Source organism: Corvus cornix, chromosome Z, assembly GCF_000738735.6.
Source record: "Corvus cornix cornix isolate S_Up_H32 chromosome Z, ASM73873v5, whole genome shotgun sequence".
Classification (NCBI taxonomy): Eukaryota; Metazoa; Chordata; class Aves; order Passeriformes; family Corvidae; genus Corvus; species Corvus cornix.
Window position 1 is genome coordinate 71,709,470 of NC_046357.1, and position 20,496 is coordinate 71,729,965.

At 37.7% G+C, this 20,496-nt stretch overlaps 2 protein-coding genes across 3 annotated transcripts in view; one reads left to right on the plus strand and one right to left on the minus strand.

Annotated features, from left to right (window-relative positions):
• Positions 1-20,496, plus strand: part of RASA1 (RAS p21 protein activator 1) — a 59,072-nt gene that overhangs the window by 30,731 nt on the left and 7,845 nt on the right. Inside the window, exons 9-19 of the mRNA XM_039567174.1 lie at positions 176-254; positions 5,513-5,633; positions 7,708-7,864; positions 9,506-9,593; positions 11,700-11,777; positions 12,930-13,087; positions 13,362-13,438; positions 17,389-17,561; positions 17,778-17,937; positions 18,116-18,258; positions 19,021-19,136. Coding sequence (XP_039423108.1) covers positions 176-254; positions 5,513-5,633; positions 7,708-7,864; positions 9,506-9,593; positions 11,700-11,777; positions 12,930-13,087; positions 13,362-13,438; positions 17,389-17,561; positions 17,778-17,937; positions 18,116-18,258; positions 19,021-19,136 — 1,350 coding nt within the window. The remainder of the gene's footprint in view (positions 1-175; positions 255-5,512; positions 5,634-7,707; positions 7,865-9,505; positions 9,594-11,699; positions 11,778-12,929; positions 13,088-13,361; positions 13,439-17,388; positions 17,562-17,777; positions 17,938-18,115; positions 18,259-19,020; positions 19,137-20,496) is intronic.
• Positions 12,004-20,496, minus strand: part of CCNH (cyclin H) — a 29,132-nt gene continuing 20,639 nt past the window's right edge. The window contains exons 10-11 of one of the 2 annotated variants that reach the window (XR_005603846.1): positions 13,927-14,108; positions 12,004-12,191 (exon numbers count right to left, since the gene is read on the minus strand). The gene's annotated coding sequence lies outside the window, so the exon portion shown is untranslated. Of the gene's footprint in view, positions 12,192-13,486; positions 14,109-20,496 lie in introns of those variants that run through there. The other variant, XM_039567176.1, reaches the window with a different exon arrangement.

The following is a 20,496-nucleotide window of genomic DNA, read 5'->3' on the forward strand; positions in this document are numbered from 1 at the left end:
TTGACTTTAGTATATTAGTAAATTGTCATTGCTGCAAATAAGATTATGATGATTAACACTTGATTTTATTAAAAATTTGTGGGAAACTTTTCTGTGGTTTTATGGAAAAGCAGATTCTCAAACAGGAAAAATTAATGTGTTTAACATTTCAATCTTCTTTTTCTTACTGGAACAGTATTGCTGACGTCATTGAGCACTACAGAAAAGAACAGATTGTTGAAGGATATTACTTAAAAGATCCTGTTCCAATGCAGGTAGGATTTCATCTCTGAGCCTTTGATGTTGAAGTCTCAGACTGAATCATTATCAAATCAATTTATGAAATGAATTACAGCACAGATACCAGTGGTAGTTAAAGAGTATCATCTCCAGTAGTCAGTCATCAATAGTTTCAATGTTTTCAGCTTGTCTGTTTGTTTTATCCTCAAATACATACACTTACCAAAGACTGGCTTGTAGCCAACAGAAAGTATGGTAAGTTCTGTCTGTCCTCTGAGATGTTCGACCTCTGCTGTGTGCCCTTAGCTCACCATACTTTGATTTAGTCTCATTTTAAGGGGAACCAGTCTGCCCTTCTCCCTTCTATGTCTTGGGTTTTCCTCCTGTCACAGGAAACTTGTACACACAGAAAAGCGTCAGGGATGATTGCAGGGCTAGGATTGCAGCACTTGTTCTGGAGCGCACTTGCCCCATAGCAGAAGTTGATTGTAAGAGATCACCAGTAATTAAGCACACCACATCATTTAGCTTTTCATGACCTTATAGCTAGTTATGAAATTTATGTACCTATTTTATTCCTTTTCTGTTCCCAAGCCTTCCTGTTTCAATGGAAATGAGAAATTTGCTGTCCCTGTCCTCCCTAAAGAGAGTTGCAGTCAATGCCTACCTCTTTGTGAGATCTTTCATATTAATATGAGAGCATTTCCTCTATTTACCAAGCTAAGCACACGAAAGCTGATCCTGTCTCTTTGTAACGTTTTCATAGCTGCCTTGCTGCTACCAGTTTCAGTGTGAACTCACCTTTCTTGAACATGTACCAGAACAATTCAGAGTAGTACCATGTTATGCATAATTCCCTTTCTCTCTGGTAAGCACTTAATGAACATACATGTCATTTTCTGTGGTGGGTTGACCCTGGTGAGCTGCTAAGGACCTGCACCTTTGTTTGCTCACTCCCTGTTCCTGTGGAATGGGGCAAAAGCAAAAAAACCTCCTGGGTTGAGATAAGTACTGTTTTATAAGCAAAGGAAGGGGTGATGGGGTGATGCAAAGGCATCACTCAACACCTCCCACAAGCACAGTGATGCCCACCCGCTCTCTGAGATCTCTCTGTGCAAACAGGCATATTGCTGATCGTGATGTTACATGACAGGGGATATCTCTCTGATCAAGTGCCATCAAGTCCTGGCTGTCTTTGCTCCCAGGATCTTGTCCACCAAGCCACCTCACTGAGGAAGGGGGCATAGTGGGAAATGGAGAAAGTCTTGAGGCTATGCAGGTACTGATCAACAAGAGCCAGAACACTGGTATTGTTTCAGTCACAAAATCAAAACACAGCACCTTAAGGGCTGCCATGACAGAAGTAGTTAAGTCCATCCTTGTGAGATCCATATGTTGGCATAGCCAACTTACCACAGCCCAGTCCTCCAGTGAGTGACTCAGCTGTTCATGTCTCATTTTCTGTAAGTATCAACAGGTTAACTTGTGTTTTGCACCAGGAGATCTATACTTGGTATTGTATCTTTCCTGTACTGCTAATTGTGTTGTGTCTTTGGTGCTTCCCCATTGTTTGCTGCTGTTAACTTGTGCTCAGTAATGTGATTGGGACAGAAAGCAAATAGGAATTCTGAGACTGCTCCTTGGAAAACTTCATTAGTAACTTCCTTTGTGCACCATTATTCCTCTTTAATCATGGCAGTAAGTCTTCATTTTAGCTTTTCACATATGCGAAACGTAGAGTTTCTGTATTAATAAACTCTGAACTGACTAATTTTCCATATGAGAGTACTTCAGATTCTTTTAACCTAGCCAGATACACTTGTGACTTTATTTAAAAATTTAATGGTCAGAGGTGCAGTTAATGTTCAGCTTTGTGTTACCTCCCTTCCACATACCACCATGCTCTATGTTTTTGAGGGGGAAAAAAAATTCAGAAGTTTTGCATCCTTTTAGGGTCAAGCTGATTGAATTCCTGTGTCTAATATGATACTTACTGTTGCAGTGGGGATACTGCAACACACATATATCAAAACCAGGAGTCCCGTGGAAAGGAAATATATTTGGGCAGACAGATTCTTGCTAGCTGTTTCAGAGATGTTTATTTCTCCAGCCGCATGGCCGGGGCTCTGCCGAGGAACTGTTCCAGTCACGGGACCAAGGGTCCTTCTGCCCGCGCAGGGAACACAAACCAACCCATGGGAACGAGGCTGAGCAGGGGCAGGGAAACCCCGTGTCTGTGCCCTCAGGGCCCCTCTCCCAGGGCTACACGGCAGGGGAGGGACCCCAACACCTCACCCGTTTTATTTTAATAAAAGGAGAATGAAAACAACTGGATAAACATAACAAGAACAGTTTCAAAACAAAACAGGCCACCCTCCTGAGTCTTTAAATGTCCAAACAGATTCTGTGGAACATCTTAGGGCTGACAGAAGGGAGACAGAACTCTCCGGGCATGCTTTGTGGGGAAACTGAGGCAGGAGAGGGTTTAATTTCTTCCCTCCCCCTTTTCATCCCCCACTCAGCATTGGAAAGGGATTTTTGGGGAAACAATTGGCAAAAGCATGGTTTTGTGAGGGAAACCATGGACGAAAAAACGGATTGGGAATACACTGGGGGTAATAGGACATAAGGTAAAAGGGAAAGGTGGGATTAGGAAATGGAGACTGTAGGGGGGGCTTACAATAGAGATACTGTCTAACATGAGTGCGATTTTTTGCATATATACTGCGTTTTACAGGAACACTGTCAGGCCCAGTGACCTGCAATGCTTTTAACCCTTTTCTCCCTAGTACAATTTTAAATTCCACCACCTCTCCATCTCCCAAGCTTGGGATGCATTTTTCAGGGTTATTCTTTTTAATAGCAGTTCTATGCACAAATATGTCTTGCTGGTTGTCACACCTTGTTATAAAACCATAATTTTGCTTAACATTATACCATTTTACTATCCCTAAGATCTTAGTTGCGATGATCTTTTCCTTTTTCCGAGTGGCTGCTGTTTTCTGTCTCGCTGCGTCTTTGCTCTCTCTTTCGGTCGCTCCCGTGTTGGAATTGTCGGGGCTGCTGGTGCCTGCGGGCTCTTCCCGGGGTCGCGTTCGAGGCTGCGCAGGCCGGGCCAGGCCGCACCGCTCAGTTCTCCGTGCGTCGCCTCCTCTGGTCGCAGCTTCGCTGCCAATGCCAGGCGCTGCACCCACGTCTTGGCCGGGCCCCCGAGCGACGACCCCCCCACGCCCCGCTCCAGTGCGTGTTTCGGTTCGGCGCGGCTCCGTTCCACCGCCGCCAGCCACTGCCCGCGCGCCGCCCGTCTCGGTCGGGCATTCCCGGGGCTCGCTCCACCACGCGCTGTGCGGGGCCAGGCAGGCACCACCAGGTCCTGCTGCTCCTGCTGTGCCTCTCTCTGCCACCAACACTGCAGCTCAGGTGGCTCTGCCTGGGCACAGGAACTGCCTCGCTGCTGCTCGCAGAGCGCTCGGCGCACGTGGCCTGGGCCGCACGGTCCCTGCGCCAGGCTTCCCTTCGCCAGGACACAGCTGACATTGCTCAGCAGTCTCGGTAACTAAATAATATTCACGAAAATATTCTTCCATCGGCATATATTTTGACTCCAGTATTAACTGTGTCTAAACGGTTTTCCAAAAGCCCTTGGTAAGAATTAAATTCCAAGAAACATAGAAAAAGTTCTTAAACAACCATGCCAGGAAGTGTTTCAGTTCTTTTTGAGCTTGAATCAAGCTAAAATTTACAAATCGTTGTTCAAGAATCATTTTAAGTTTAAGATAAATGTCCATATGCGGCTCTGAGAGCCAAAAGTCTTCCCACGGTTCCTCCATAGTTTAGATATGGAATAGCAAAGCAAAACCAAGAAGAGGAATCCAAAGTTTCAAGAGTTTACTCACACAAATCAGTCGCTTAGGGATCGGGGATCGTTCTGCTCCCAATTCTCCACCATTTGTTGCAGTGGGGATACTGCAACACGCATATATCAAACCAGGAGTCCCGTGGAAAGGAAATATATAGGACAGACAGATTCTTGATAGCTGTTTCAGAGAGATGTTTATTTCTCCAGCCGCATGGCCGGGGCTCTGCCGAGGAACTGTTCCAGTCACGGGACCAAGGGTCCTTCTGCCCGCGCAGGGAACACAAACCAACCCATGGGAACGAGGCTGAGCAGGGGCAGGGAAACCCCGTGTCTGTGCCCTCAGGGCCCCTCTGCCAGGGCTACACGGCAGGGGAGGGACCCCAACAACTTACTTTAAAATATTTGTCACTAGCTCTCTTCTTTTGTGCACTACTCCTTGTGTCGTTATGTTACAAACTTTATCTTGACAGATAATTATGTAATGTTACAGACATTATAATTTCATATCATCTGGATATACCTTCCACTGTAGGTCCTGTAATTCCTGTTAGTATTACCAAATATTTTTCATCTTGCTTTGGTTGTTTTGATCAAAATCATAATTCTTGTAGATACATTCACAGGAAGAAATGTAGGATATTATATAAGAACCAGTTCATGTGTCTCTTTTCATCTCAGCGATGTCCTTATTTCTTAACAGTCTTGCTTTTCTTTGTTTTTTTTATGGCTAAAGAACTTTGCTGATCAGATTACTTAGTAAGGTCAGACCTACCTTGGGCTTTGGCAGTATTTATTACTTGCATTTCTTGATCCTACCAATTTTTGTGTGAATTTGTCCTTTTTCTGTTTTCTGTTTCTGCTTGCTTCTGTTTTCTTGAGTTCTGCTCAATTACAACATGTGAGTTCTAATGAGATTAATGAGGGATGGTGCCACTTTGAGTTGGTTTTAATTATGATCTGCAACATTTTTGTTGCTTCAGAGTTTATCCATGATTTCTCAGGCCCATGAGCTTTGGTAGAAGACAGTTAGAAGCTAGGTAAATCTTTAAAGACTGGCATAAATTCTAACAGAAATCACAGTGAAAGATCATGTATTTTTACATGAAAAAGACAACTTTGAAGACTGGCATAAATTCTAACAGAAATCACAGTGAAAGATCATGTTTTTTTAGTTTTACATGAAAAAGACAACTTTGAAGTTGGTCTGTATTGAAAACTTATTTCTTTCAGTTTTGGAAATATGGAAAGAGTTACAGTACATTTCTAGCAAGTGTACAGTATGAAAAATGAGTGAGTGCTTTAGTAAAATGCATGAGAGAACAATTGTAGTGAGTTGGTAGCATTCAGTAAGATGATCCTAATTGCAGCTTCATGGGTTATGTTCTTTAATGACAATTTCTGAGCTTAAAGTATGTTTTTCTTACATGTTTCTAGCACCAAGAGCAAGTGCTTAATGATACAGTGGATGGAAAAGAAATCTACAATACAATTCGTCGGAAAACAAAGGATGCTTTTTATAAAAATATTGTCAAAAAAGGTTATCTTCTGAAAAAAAGTGAGTTATTTTTTGCCTCTATTTTTTTAAAGGAATAAAGCACATAAGGATCACAGAATCATACAGTATCTTAAACTGGAAGGAACTCAAAAAGATCATGCTCCTTGCAGGTCTACTGAAAGCTAGACCACATGACTAAGAGCATCATCTAGATGCCTCTTAAACCCTGACAGGCTGTGAGCATTTCCTTGCGTACCTTGTTCCAAGGACCAGCCACTTCCTCAGTGAAGAACTTTTTCCTAAGGTCTAATCTGAACTTTCCCTGATTCAATTTCATTCCATTTCCTTGTGCCCTGTTGTTGGTCAGCAGAGAGCGGAGATCAGCACCTCCTAGCTGAACTTAGTGAGTTTAGTGGTACTAGAAAGAACAAAATTGAAGTGGGCAGAAGGTTGCAGAAAGTGTGTAAGGCATATGAAAGACCTCTTTCCTTAAGTAGCAGATGAATAGAACAATGTGATACATGAAATTAAGTGCAGTATGAAAATTTTGGTTTGCAGTTGTTCTGAAAAAATCAGCACAGCACAAAAAGGCATCCTTGTCAAAGGTAGCGTTCAAAATCATGAAATGAAATACATTTTCATAAAGTGTCTGTACTTAATTTGGAACTCACTGAGTTCTAGCTGGTAAGAGGTTTGAGAGAGCTAGAATACTGTAAATCTGTACATTCACTGCAGAGCACAGCTATTTAATTTTGTTATTGGAAGTCAGGTTGTATGTTTTCAATCTTTAAAATGCATAGTCTGCCATGCAAAGGATATAGTCACTTCTTAGGGTTCTAACACTGACAGCATAACATACAGTAAGCACATTAAAAGCTGACAGCTTGACTCGTTTCAGTGTAACCTTTAATATAACCCTGAAGAATTGCTATTGAGCACATCTTTGAGGTTTTGAGGAAGCTAGTCCCTTGCCAAGTGTTATATTTCTACTTTTGGAAAAAATCAGCATTAATGGAGGCAGAAAAATGATACCAGTAACAAAATTTCTGCAAATGATAAGAAGGGTAAGTTACAGGTAGTAATCTGGATAGTGACCAAATGCAAGAAAGAAGGTATGAGTTTACATATAGCCTAATACAAGAGATATTAAAAAACCCTAAACCACCCCGGACTATACCTCCTGAACTGAACAAGGGAAGCATCTCATCTGTTGAGAAGGCTTATTCTGAGAGGTATAGAGAGATGTCATAGAGTAAGGAATGAAATGAGAATGAATTGGAAAAATCAGGCTAAAAGAGATACATTAAATGTGCAAATTGGAGTACTCTCTTGTAGAGAGATGCACATAGTGTGTATGGAATAAATGCAATAAAATCAGTCTTCCGTCTAAGAGTCATACTGTAATAAATAAATGTTACACTTGTATTTTTAAAACAATGTTGCTACTAGTTTATTGAGGCCCTAGTGGATTTATGATGATTAAAGTATAGAATAAAGGCTGAAAGTTTTTAAATGGTACTCTGATTTAAGCATTAATTTGTTGCAGAATGTTCCTAATCCATTGTAATTCAAAGAACCTTTCTCTGCAGCAAGTGGAACTGGCCAAATTCTTACATGTGGTTGTGCTTGGGGGTTGATTCTGATTTAAGTTTGTATATAAAATATTTCCATTTCTGTTCTTCAGACTGTTTTAAGGTATTGTAATGAAATCTGTTAAACATAGGTCAGAGTTTAGGAATAACTTCCTAATGTCAGGAGTCCATTTCTTAAAAAAATCTGACTGGGTTTCGCACTTCCATTATTTGTAGTCTGTGTAGATACAGGTATAAGACTGAGAGGAGCTCACTGTTCAGGCAGCTCATATGCACTTGCTTAATGCTGTTGAGAGCACTGAATATGTTTGAAGAACCTTGTGCAACTCTACCTGCATCTGTGAAGAGGGTCTGGTTTTAGTCACATATTCTATAAAATTGAATGAGTACACTGATGTTATAACTCAAGTGTGATTATCTGTACATTGTTCTTCTCATTGGAATTTGACAAAAACTTTACTGCCCTCTTCTGTTTTCTTAGTTTACAAAAATTACATGTTGTTTTAGACAGTATTGTAACCTTTTGCTTGACTCTCGTACAGGTAAAGGAAAGAGATGGAAAAACTTGTACTTTATATTAGAGGGAAATGACGCCCAGCTTATTTATTTTGAAAGTGAAAAACGAGCCACAAAACCCAAAGGACTAATAGACCTTAGTGTGTGTTCTGTCTATGGAGTACATGACAGTTTGTTTGGCAGGTAGGACATTGGCTTTTTTTAATCCTATTCCACCAAGAGTTAATAAGATAAAGAATTCTAGCAAGTTCTAAAAGTTCTACATTATTTTGATAGGTATTTGAAAGCTAACTTGGTTAGAAATCTGTAGGTGCTTTTCTACTTAAAAACAAGTACTTTGTAGTATACCAGTTCATGTAAGTAACATCCTCAGAGATTGTTTTTGCACAGTTACTATACTCAGAGTTACTTAGGCGTCAAATGTTATTTACTATAATATTTTGATATTCAAAATATGCTGGCCACAAGGGGATGTGATTATCAGCAAGAAAGTTGAGAATCAGAACTCTTTAGATATCACTAGTAATTAACAAGAGAGTTTATTTATTTTTTCATTGGTAGTTACAAAAACAACTCCACTGGCCTGTATTATAGTGTTTTATACTATATAACTACATTTACTTATATAGTAAATGATAGAAGTTAGAAATTCTGGCTATCCTAAGGATCTTAATATTTATTCAAAAGTTATACATAGTTGACTTCTAGTTACTTCATGAAAAAACATTTAAACAAATGTTTAAAATTAGTGGCATTTCTTGAATTGCAAAGACTGATGCTTTGTTCTGTCTGTTTGGGGGTTTTTAAAGTCTTTATAATAATTAAAAAAAAAACCAAAACAACCCAACATCAAACTACTGGAATGAGGAGCACAGATACAGATAAAGGTTATAAGAGAAATTACTGAAATGTTCCCTATGTAGTTGACAACTAGGCAGGAAGCTTTGGTGTATATTGTAATCAAGAAACATTCTGGTTTTTTCTTTTAAACAGCTTTTAAGAAACCCTGCGTTGTGGGTTGGAGCATTGTTGGGTGCTAGGTGGTACTTACTTACAGGTGTGTAGGAGGATGTGCATGGTTGCAGCAACTTAGGAAACTGTTAGTGAGGAACTGCAGCTGAGACAGACTTCCTCCTGCAGTTTAAGTAGCTGATAAAAAACTGCTTCTGCCCTTTCCTCAGTGAAGTCTATACTTCCACAACATTTAAGGTTGTAGGGGTTTGTGTCACATACTTGAATGTTTCCTGGATGATCCAGTACACATTTCACTGGTCATGAGAGCTGTGGGACACACTTGCATAGGGTATTCCTTAGGTTAATAGTGTTTCCTGAAAGAAAAATCCTTAATGTATGATTAACGGGTTGTGAACTAATGCTGAGCTTTAATGCTGCTTTTAAACTCTCTAGGATAATCATTGTTGACAGGTTTTTTCAGATGGCTGTTTTTTTGCCATGACTGTAAGCCAGTGTGTATGCCCGTTCAGTACACACCATTCTAAAAATGTGTCAATATTCTGAAGCAGGCTGCATGTACTGAAGTGTAGTTTTCTTAAAATGACACAATACATTCAAAAACAAAATTCAGTTTTTGAAGGACCTGAGAAATCTTGTTGGAGTTCTTCCTCTTTCCATGTGTGATGGTAACATGTTGATGAACAAAAATTGATGCAATTATTCAGTGCACCTTACAGACAAACAGCAGAAATCCATTAGTTCAGTGTAAACTTTGTTTTGGCACAGATCAAGTGAAGGTGTTCATTAATATGTGAAGATTAATTAAACTTAATTTTTTTTTGTTTTGTTCTTTTTTTTTTTTTTTTTAAGGCCAAACTGTTTTCAGATAGTAGTTCAGCACTTTAGTGAAGAGCATTACATCTTTTACTTTGCAGGTGAAACTCCAGAACAAGCACAGGTGAGAACTTTATTTTGCTAAGTGTAAAAAAAAAAGTAACTTTTGTCTTATGTTATTCAATGATGTTGCCCTTCTGAAACAGGAAGCAAATGTATCACAAATATTTAGTGGTTATATAAGCAGGTGTTAAAATGGACTAGTAGCAGATCTCTGAGGGGAAAGGTTGGTATTGAAAATCCAGCACCTGTATTACATGCTCTACAGGGCTTCAGTTTTGACAAATTCCAGTCAAGTCCCATGGGCAGTACTTCCATTATTTTCTATTCTCTATTTCTGGACAACATAGGTATTTTTTGACATTGTTCAATTCAGAAGAAAAATTTACATGTATTTTCCATGTTGTAAAACACAGCATAGTAAATGAGAGTTTTACTTCAGAGTGAAATAAATAAAATGCTAATGCATGTATGTGTGCCCAGTGACCAAAGTGCACTGAACTGCCTTTTCCTGTTCTTTGTCCTGTATATAAAGTGGTAGTCATGCATAGTCTTTGGCCCTGATAGTGCATAGTGTAAGGTTTTCTGGGTTTATATGGTATCTTTTAGTTACTAGCTCTCTTAACAGTTCTGTTCACTGATTAAGAATTGTGGGATAGAAGCCTACTTTGGAGAAATAATTTACCAGCAGGTTATATCTAAAATGACAGAGTGTTGTTGTTTATTAAGTTTTAAGCTCTCTAAGTCCACAGCTGTGATGTGTATATTGTGTTAGAGATTAAGCTTTGCATTTGATGTTATTTGAATGGAATGAAAGATTTTTAGAGCACTCATAACAGACTGTATTCACCAGAGCATGAAGGCTGTATAAATATAGTATTTCTTCTGTGCTGTATATAAAGGAAAGCACAGATTTTCTTGTTAAATTAATGCAAATTTGTTAAATTTGCAGAGATGACCAAGAATGATGTAATGGCATTCGTCATACAATTGTCAGTGTACTGTCTTTGGAAGCAGTGTGCTGTATTGTAATTGAGAATATATAAATTAAATTCCATGCTCCTTTATTAATTTTTGTCGTATCTGTAAAACCTTTTGTGTTCTAAAAGTAAAAGAATTAAGAATGTGTAGAAGATAGAATATCCTGTTTTGTTTCCTGAACATTGGTATAATTTGCTTTTGGTTTTGAAACTGCTTAACAAAGCTGTTCACTCCATTTATACAGAACACAGTTGTTTCAGGTTTCTTTATAATATGGCTTTGGCGCAAAAAATTTACAGATATTTCTCTTTTGAGAAAGCTCAGCTTTCTTTGCTCTATAACATTTAATAGAAAAATAGAAATTTTGTGGGGTGTAGCTGAAAGCTTTTCCTTGGAAGGATTTGAAAGCTGAAGCCTAACTCACAAAGTGATCTAGCTGAGAATAGATGCAGTACATATTCCTGTTTCTTTAAAATGTGGAGGATACTGTGAAGAACGATCGAAGCAGTGTTGTGGGGGTTTTAATGACATTGTTAAATTGTACTTTAAGAGTAGATGGCAGATCTTTGAGATTCAGACTGAAGAGGAGACTGCTGGTCAAAACCTAAATTTTGTGCTTTGCAAGAAATATACAGGATTTAATGGTTGGGAGACAGTAACTAGAGAGTGAGGCTACAATACATCTTCCACCTTCCAAAGACAAGCTGGAGAATGTTGGATATATGCTCTGTGTTTCTCTGTTAATTGTTCAGTTTTTGTGTGAAGTGTACACAATGTTATGACTTCCATACGAGAGTACTGGAGAGAATAATCAGACCAGTTTGGCTTGTTAAATGCAATTTTCTCAGAAGCAAACAAATTTTTCTTAATTTTATATACAATTTGTAATTTCTTGTAGTATCACTACACTGGAAAATTGGCAAAGGTCACGCTGTATATCCATTAGTAATGCTTGATAATTCTAAAAGAGAAAATGGTTCAGATTTGCAAATCCTTTATGAGGTTTTGCTTAGTAAAGATAATAAATTTGCTTTAATATTCAAACATTCGTACTGTGGAATTACAGAAAACTTAGGTTTTGCCAAGCTAAAGTGAAAATTCAGATACTTTTTGTATATATATCTGTTCCACTGCAAGAAGCTGTATCTGACTTGGTTTCATTACATTCTTCTGCATCCTTCTCTCTTAGGACTGGATGAAAGCTCTGCAGATGTTTTGCAGTTTAAGGAAAACCAGTCCAGGAACATCAAATAAACGTCTGCGTCAGGTGAAGCTGTTTGTGGGGTTGGAGGTGCATGTGGAGGAGTATTTTGTCTCCTCTGTGCAAAATGATATTCATAAATCTTAGAATTTTCCTTTGAACTAGCAAATCCTGAATAAAAGTCTAAAGAAGTCAGCAGCTTTTTTAATATGCCTTGCATGGGAAACTTTAAAAGTTTGTATGACACATAAACAAAAAATTTTATAAAAATTTATATAACATGTACATAAAATACTCATTATTTACATTTTATTTACATATAAGTACATACTATTTAACTGATGATATTCATTCTATGTAACAAATACATGCTGAACCACGCTTGTGGCTTGTGTCTTAGTTTCTCTTGGCCTCTTGAAAGCGCGATATATTCCAGAATTTCTTCAGAGATAGAGAACAGTCAGTCTTAAATTGCTATGTCTGTAATGAGTGGAGAATAACAGGGAAGTATTTCAGCAATTCCTGATATGATTTAATCTTAGGTACGTTGAATGTAGTTGTTACAAGCAGTAGAGAAAGGAATAAAAGGGTGAATAAAAAGGAATAAACCACAACCAGCTTGGTTGTGAACATTAAAGAAGTTTGGATACTTCTGAATAAGTGAACTAAATTAGGTGAATTTACAGATAAAGTGGCAGGTGCAGTTGGGAGCTTCAGGGTGCAAAAGCAAAGCAAAATGGGAATTCTTTTCTTCAAAAAGCAAAGACTGTTTATCTACATAAAAGAACACAATGTATTGTGTTGCACAAGAGAATTTTACTAATCTGTTAGGAAAGCACCAAACAATAAACCACTGTATTCAGAATTGTTCATGGCTCTTACTCAAAGTGCCAGTCTTCCATTTTAGTAAAATTTTCTGTGTCTGGAAAAGTTGTAATTTGCAAATCCTAATGCCTCAAAAATTATTTTAAAATAAAAAGCCAAGATGCCTTAAAAACATGGGTCTGGATATTTGTTTTCAGTAATTGAGTTACTTCTATTTTGTTGCTTGTACTTCTTAAAATGTTCCAATAGCTTTGTTCTTTGCCCTTCTAATAAGGAGTTTTTAGTTTGTATTCAGTATTCACATATTAACATTAAGCCAGAGGATAAAAAATAATTTATTCATGTGCTTTGTATTTTAGCAACAAAAAATAAATTGTGATTATTTTTTTTCAGGTCAGCAGTCTCATTTTGCATGTAGAAGAAGCTCATACGCTCCCAGTAAAGCATTTTACAAATCCATATTGTAACATCTACCTGAACAGTGTCCAGGTAGCAAAAACACACATCAGGGAAGGACAGAACCCGGTGTGGTCTGAAGAATTTGTCTTTGAGTAAGTCTTCATTTTCTTGAATTAATGAATTTCACTTTTAATTTGTATTGCATTTAAGATTTTTAACACTGTGTATTGTTCTACAATATTTAAAAAAACACTGTATATGTGTTTATACAGCAGCAACCTTTCAGACAAATTCTGCATGGGTAGAATTTTCTGTAGACACCTATCTTTGCTGATAATGATAATTTGGAATTGAAATGAAATTAGGAAAAGCTCAAATGCCAGCCAGATATCGTATTAATTGAGGCTCTCTTGTCTTTTCTCCTAGTGATCTTTCATCTGATATTAATAGATTTGAGATAAGTCTTAGTAACAAAACAAAGAAGAGTAAAGATCCAGATATATGTAAGTATTTCTTTGTAAAAGATGCTTATACATTACAGCAAAGGATACTTTGTGTGGTTATTGTAGCTTTTGTCTAGCATTGTCATGAGAGAATTTAAGTAGGTATTTAGGCTCACCATACTGCTGTGTATGTATGTTTTTGATGTCTGGTACTGGCTTTTTGTTAATGTTTTCATAATGAGAACCTCCGTTGATTTTAGTAATAAAACATGCCGTACTCCAGTCCTGTATATCTGACATAGCTCTGCTCTAGGGTAACTACTGCTAGACAATGACTGTGCTTATCAAAAAGCAAGAGGAAAGAGAAATTTTCTGTATTAGTCTGCTCCATAAAATGTTAAGTTCCATGGAGTCTGACTACATGGAATTTCTTTTCAAGTTTTTGGTTGCTTCCAGTGAGATAGGGAAAGGTACAATTCTTTATTTAAAAAATAAAAAAATCTTGGCAGTCTCTGAAGAATATTTCCCTTTTTTTCTTTCCATTTTACCTTATCTGTCTGCTTCCCTTATTATCATTCTTTGGCTTAAATCTGAAGTTACTTCAGTATAATTTTGAATGGGAAAGGATCTGCATTTTCTTCTCTTCCTGTTAGCTGGACAGTGCTTCTTTAATGTGGTTTTGTTTCTGTTCCAGCAAATCAACAGCAAGGTGGTAGAATCTTTCAGCTGCCTAGAAAAGAAAGCATTTAAAGAATGTGAATCTGAAGCTGTTAGGTAGAAAAAAAAATTTTTTTTAAAGGTCAGGTCTCCTCCCACACAATACTTTTAGTTGGTATTCTTCAAGGTATCTTGTTTCCCAATGTATTTATCCTGGAGCAGCTTCAGCCCTGTGCCCCTCTTTGCTGCTTGCAAGCAGGATGGCTCTCCCTGCCCTCTTAAAATTTGTTCCAAGATTACTTTTTTCCCCATTATATTCTGAGCTGTCTGTTCCCAGGCAGTTAGAGTATATATATATAATCTAGTGCAGTTGTTTTCAGTTTGCATGTATTGTGTTACTGGCCTGTAACTTACGCCTTGGTGCTAATTTATTGATTTTTGGTTTTCTGGGGTTTATTAAAATCCCTAGGGAAACCTTGGCCAAGGTATTAACAACTCATTTTGAATGGTCTTGCAGAATCTGAGTCAATTTCAGATCTCTTTCTCCTCCTCTCACTAGAAAAATTTCTGCATAGCAGGAGGAGTAAAGATACATTCTCTGACAGACTAAACGGCTGTAATTGCAGTTGTGACCTTGGTCTTGAATTCATAGGAGCTGAAAAACTGATTACCTATCTACACCAAAGCCTTGGTTAGGAAAAGAATCTTAAAAGGGTAATTCTTGAGTGGGATACTTCAGTAGTTTCTTTGGAAGTATTTTTGTAGTTTTTTCCTCTCTATCCAGATTAAGAAGATGCTGTTAGTTCTGGGTGCATTCAGGTGATGGAAGGCTTCCTGTTTTAGGTCAGGGGCAGGATTGACTGAATTTCTTCACTGCAGTTATCTACACTCCTACAGCACAAGCATAATCCAGTGTAACTCCTTCATTTTGAGATAAAGGTTATACCAAGTCAGCTTGAATGAACCTACACCTCTGCTTACATCCCCAGCCCTATGAAATATGTGAAGTTCGCTGGGGTAGAATGAGCTAAACCACATCTTCTCTGACATATGTTGTTTTGCACTGCCAGAATAAACCTGTAACTCTTCAAAAGCAAGATAACTGGTTCCTTTCCTTAACCACCCACCTTTCCTTTCCTTTTCAGCCACAGATGTTACCTGTGGAATGCTATGAAGTGGCAGTCCTGTACAGCTGATGCTATTCATCTTGCCAGTTAATTGGGTTAACTCACCTTTTCTGCTTGCTTTTCCTTCCATGTAAAGCAGATTGAAGGCCCAAAATTTAATTGTTGGATTCACTGCTTTGTTTCTTTCATTGTAACATGCAAAACTTAAATACCAAAATGATACGTGAATGATGGCTACCTTTTCAGTATTTTAAAATATTTCCGGAGTTCTCAGGTCTTTACATTGAAGTTTTGCCTATTAAGAACATTCCATAGTTCCTTTAGAGTTTAAGTATTCCAGATCATAAGAAATGATACTAAACAGTTCAGCATCAATTCATCCATTCTCTTCACTTTTTTTTTGTTTTTCTAACTGTAAATTGCAAAAGGAATTATTCAAATAAATATATAATATGGCTTGAAAAATCCAACGCCCTAGAATTTATTTGAAGACTTCCATCTGCTACTGTTGAATTAGTAAGTCTTGTGGGACACCACCACACAGTGTTAAACTGGAGTGGAGGTTCTGGTTTGGTTTTGCACTACAGTGATTAGTTTCAAATTAATTCATGTTGAATAGAAGTCCCTTACTGAAAGGAGCCTAGCAATTCAGTGTAATCTGATAAACAGGGAGCAGTCTTGTTACTTTAAAGTAATTTAATATAAGTTATGGTAGCAACTATTCTGCAGTCCTTCTATTGATATTCGTTATGATTTTTAAATCAAAGTAAAATTACAGTATTTATATTATAGCTATGAAGTGCTACTGCAACCACAGGGAAAAATGAAATAATCTCTTTATTCTAGGTGCTGTGTTTCATTCATCTCACTGTGGTACATGTGCCTTACATGTGCAAGCAAATAAGAAGAAAAGCACATTGCTTAGTTGTGGATACTGAGCTTTGAAGCCAGGGAGAAATACTGTAGGAAAGTCAATTTTTACATAGTCCAGTGACATCCCATCCACACTGGTGATAAGTAGCAGGTGGTGATGGATTGTTTTTCATGCTACTTGACTGATTTAAATGCATTAAATTTTATCAGTTTATCAACTCCAGAGAATATAAAATAGGCAGCAGGATTTTCCTGAATGAAGCATTATAAATTTGATCTTTTTTCCATTCCAGTGTCAAATTATATCCTGCTATGTATTGCAACACTGGGGCAATGAGAAATCTGCTGGAACTGTTGACAATTTCTGCAAGGCAGATTGGTGTATGGGCTTTGCAGAAAGGGGGGGGCGGGGGCGGTGGGGAAGCTCTTTTTATTGGCTTGTTTGTTTTCCATGTGAGGAAAGTGAAAGAAAATCTCTTGGAGAGTCATGGAAAGAGAGGGTCTTTGAGAGGTGCAGACTAATAGGCTAAATATAAAACTAATTGTGGACTCCTCTTGGAGCATGGTGGGTGTTTCATAAGCACAGTGTTGCCTCTGGAAGTGCCTGGGCCTTTTCTTTGTGGAAAAAACTCCCCCACTCAGGAGCACATGTTCCTGCTCCAGCTGAGCCTGTGCTCCCTCCCAGCTGCTGCAGCTGGCTAGCCAGCTGCTGCACCAGACTTCAGGTGCACTCCAGATCGTTGCTTGGCAATTTCAATGTACCAACATCACCAGTTAATGATTTGGCCATTCTTGAGCTGACTTCCATTATCTAGTCAGCAAGTGCTTGGGAACGCTTTTTAACTTAATACACATAAACTATTACTTAGACTGGAGTTGTTATACAAGTAATATACACGTCAGTGTTTGGGAAAACCATAGCAACACTGTAATAATAAATCGGAGCAGACCTGATGGTGGTGTCAGCCCAAGGCTGGAAAGGAAGTAGTGAATTGTAAAGATTTAACTTGTATTTTAGTTTCTGACTGCTACCTGGATTTGCAGGGTAGTGCTGTTTTATGTACTTGGGTGTTACAAGGAAAGCCATGTCAGTATTCATGTGGCATTTTTGAATGTATGTGTATACATTCTTTACAGAATGCCACATATTTCTTCTTCAGTTTACAGGACACTATTGAGCCATTGAAGAGATAATGAATCCATTAATATATTGATGAAAAACTTCTTGTTTACTCTTGCTGATATTTTTTTCTGAAATAAGAGGACGTGCTGAAAATAAAACCATTTTTTTATTCAGTAATAGCAGAGTTTTGGTGGAGATAACATACCTGAACAATGCTTTTTTTCCCTAAGTGTTTATGCGTTGCCAATTAAGCCGATTACAAAAAGGACATGCAACAGATGAGTGGTTTCAACTCAGTTCCCATGTACCATTAAAGGGTATTGAGCCAGGATCTTTGCGTGTTCGAGCACGATATTCCATGGAGAAGATCATGCCAGAAGAAGAGTACAATGAGTTTAAAGAGGTATGAACTTAAATTTAACCATCCATGGTTTATCTGTCAAAACTAATTTTGTTCCTTGCTCAAGAGGGATCTCAGTAACACTGGTTGATGTAATAAAATAATATTTTTAAGTGACAGCTATATATATAGATATATAGATATACAATACTATATTCTTCCAAAGCTGTTATATGTAAGGAGAAGCTTCTGAATATTTTAAAATTGTTTTTCTTTCAGCTTATACTCCAGAAAGAACTTCATGTAGTCTATGCCTTATCACATGTTTGTGGACAGGATAGAACACTGTTGGCTGGCATTTTACTGAAGATTTTTCTTCATGAAAAGCTTGAGTCCTTGTTGTTACGAACACTAAATGACAGGGAGATAAGCATGGAAGGTACTGCACTAAAGCACATGAAAGTTTACTGGAATTCTGGGCAGGTGGGGAGGAAAGGGTTCTGGTGCTTTTTCTTCTCCTCTTTTAGTTGCAGCTTATGTCAAGGAGTAAACGTGTTCTCCCTCTCTTTTTGAGGTCTCCTTTTCTCAGATTTTCTCTTCCCAACTTCTTTTTTTAGATGAAGCTACTACCTTGTTCCGTGCCACCACTTTAGCAAGCACACTTATGGAGCAGTATATGAAAGCCACAGCAACAAGTTTTGTTCATCATGCGCTGAAAGACTCCATATTAAAGATAATGGAGAGCAAGCAGTCCTGTGAGGTGATACCTTGAACTGTGCTTTTAAACATTTTGGTTTGTTGACACAATAATCCATTGGTTGTTAAGTGTTATATTTATATTAAATATTAGTTTTAGAGACATTTGATAATCTCTTATAACTAGACTTTTTTACATCAGAAATACAAGAACTGAATTAATTAAGAGTTGTTTTTATATTTTTCTTCCCTGGATTTTGGCTTCAAACAATATTCATAGTAGAACTTACTAAGTTCATTCATCAAAATTTCTTTTAATTATTTAGCAATTGGAGGCATTCTGTAGCTGTTACTGAATGCCCTAATCTAAGTAACTCTTATTAAACCCAAGATATTGCAGAAGTCAAGGTCTGAACTTCTGTTTTAATTTTAAAATTCCTGATATTAAATGGTTGTTACTGATCCTGAAACTCTTTTTAAAATGATCCTCCTAACTTCTGTGTTGCACTTCAACTTCACTGTGGGAAGGATGGGAGTCATCAGAAATTTGGATTGAGAGAGACAAAAAAGTCACACAGATGACAAATGGTGAATATCCAAGCTGTTAAATGCCAGAGATCTATATTAGAACCTAAAACTGTTGCTTCACAATTCCTGACAAGCCACTGAAACAGGCTTGAGAGCCTGTGAGAGAGTTCTTCTGTAAGAGACTTATACAGCAGCAGAATATTTCATTTGCTTTGAAATAGTATTCAGTGTGTAATACTAACAAACTGTATATATGTAGTTCTAGATAGAAGAAACCTAATCTTCTTTTCCGTTTTAGTTAAATCCCTCGAAGTTAGAAAAAAATGAAGATGTAAACACTAATTTGGCACATCTACTCAGTATACTTTCAGAATTGGTGGAGAAGATATTCATGGCAGCAGAGATACTGCCCCCGTAAGTCTGCACTTTTCTGTTCAGTTTTATATTTGAAAATTCCTGTTTCCATGAATTACATTGCACCTTATAATGATGTTCTTACTGATTTATCTTAGGGGCGCAGAATAGACACAGAGGAATATAGACAGGGGGAAAATAACCCTTCCGGGAATTAATAGTGTTTTACAAAAGCCTCTGGCTGGCACACTTGGGTTCCTTTTAAAGGAGAAGCTACTAGACCCAAGAGATAGGGGAAAAAATAGTAATAAAATAATTAATCTCGTATTTTTACAAAAAGGTAGAAGACAGTGCTAGTTAGCAGACAATGATATGTATTTGTCAGTCCTTCTCCTCTGAGAAAGAGATGGAATTGTTAACAGCATATTAAAAATACAGGTAGGTAGTAATAGTGATACCATGCTATGCCTGTTTTTGTCTGCTAGGGAAATACAGAGGTTGTTTTTTTCCCCCGCTTCTTTTAATTGATAAAGTAACTTGTTTTCATACCTCAGATTTGAATCATCTATTAAAAACTGGACAGTACAATTTCCTTTCATAGTGTCATTAGCTTTTAAAGTATACGAAACCCTCACTTTTGAGGCAGTGGAGTAGCATGGAGGTTCTTTGGTTTTAGTGCTGGCAAGGTTAGCATTGAAAAATTGCGCTCCTTTTTAAGTATATGATGCAGTGATCAACATTTTCTGAAATACACCATAGATTTCGTTTTTTATTTTTTTTTTTTAAATGGGAGAGGACTATTGCTGTGCTGATTAACTTTTTTAGCTTTTTTCACTATGCATCATGTAAGGAAAGAATAGTTTTTGTTTAGTTAAGAGAGAACCTAAAAGAAAAATCAACCATCAAAATGGACTTCTTTCAAAAAGGAAATACTACTCAAGGAAACAGTTACAAAACATTTAATGCACATCGGAATGATCACAGAATTGCACAGAATGGATTTTCCTTGTCATTTATAAATGTACTTTTTAAAACAAACTTTTAAAATAGAATTTTTATAAATGTGTTAACTTTAATTGAGTTAATTTATAATTTAAGGATTTCTCTAAGTTACTAATGTAAAGTTGGTAATAGTTCTGCATCAAGTAGGACGTTGGTCTAGGTCCTTTCTGCCCAGCTTTTTTGATTCTGTAAGTTTAATTGTTGCAGTGATCCAGCCCACTGTTAGGCTGGGGCAGTTGAATGCCAATCAAATCAGGGCTATCCCTTGGTGGATTTCCCCACCCAGGACAGTGAGTCGGAGGGTGGGTCGATGGGTGGCACAGAAGCCTAAGCCGCATCCCCCTGGGCAGCACCCGGGTTCAAACTGCCTCCCCCTGTTAGAGAAAGTTCTCTGTTATTCAGTTGTTCATTGGCTCCC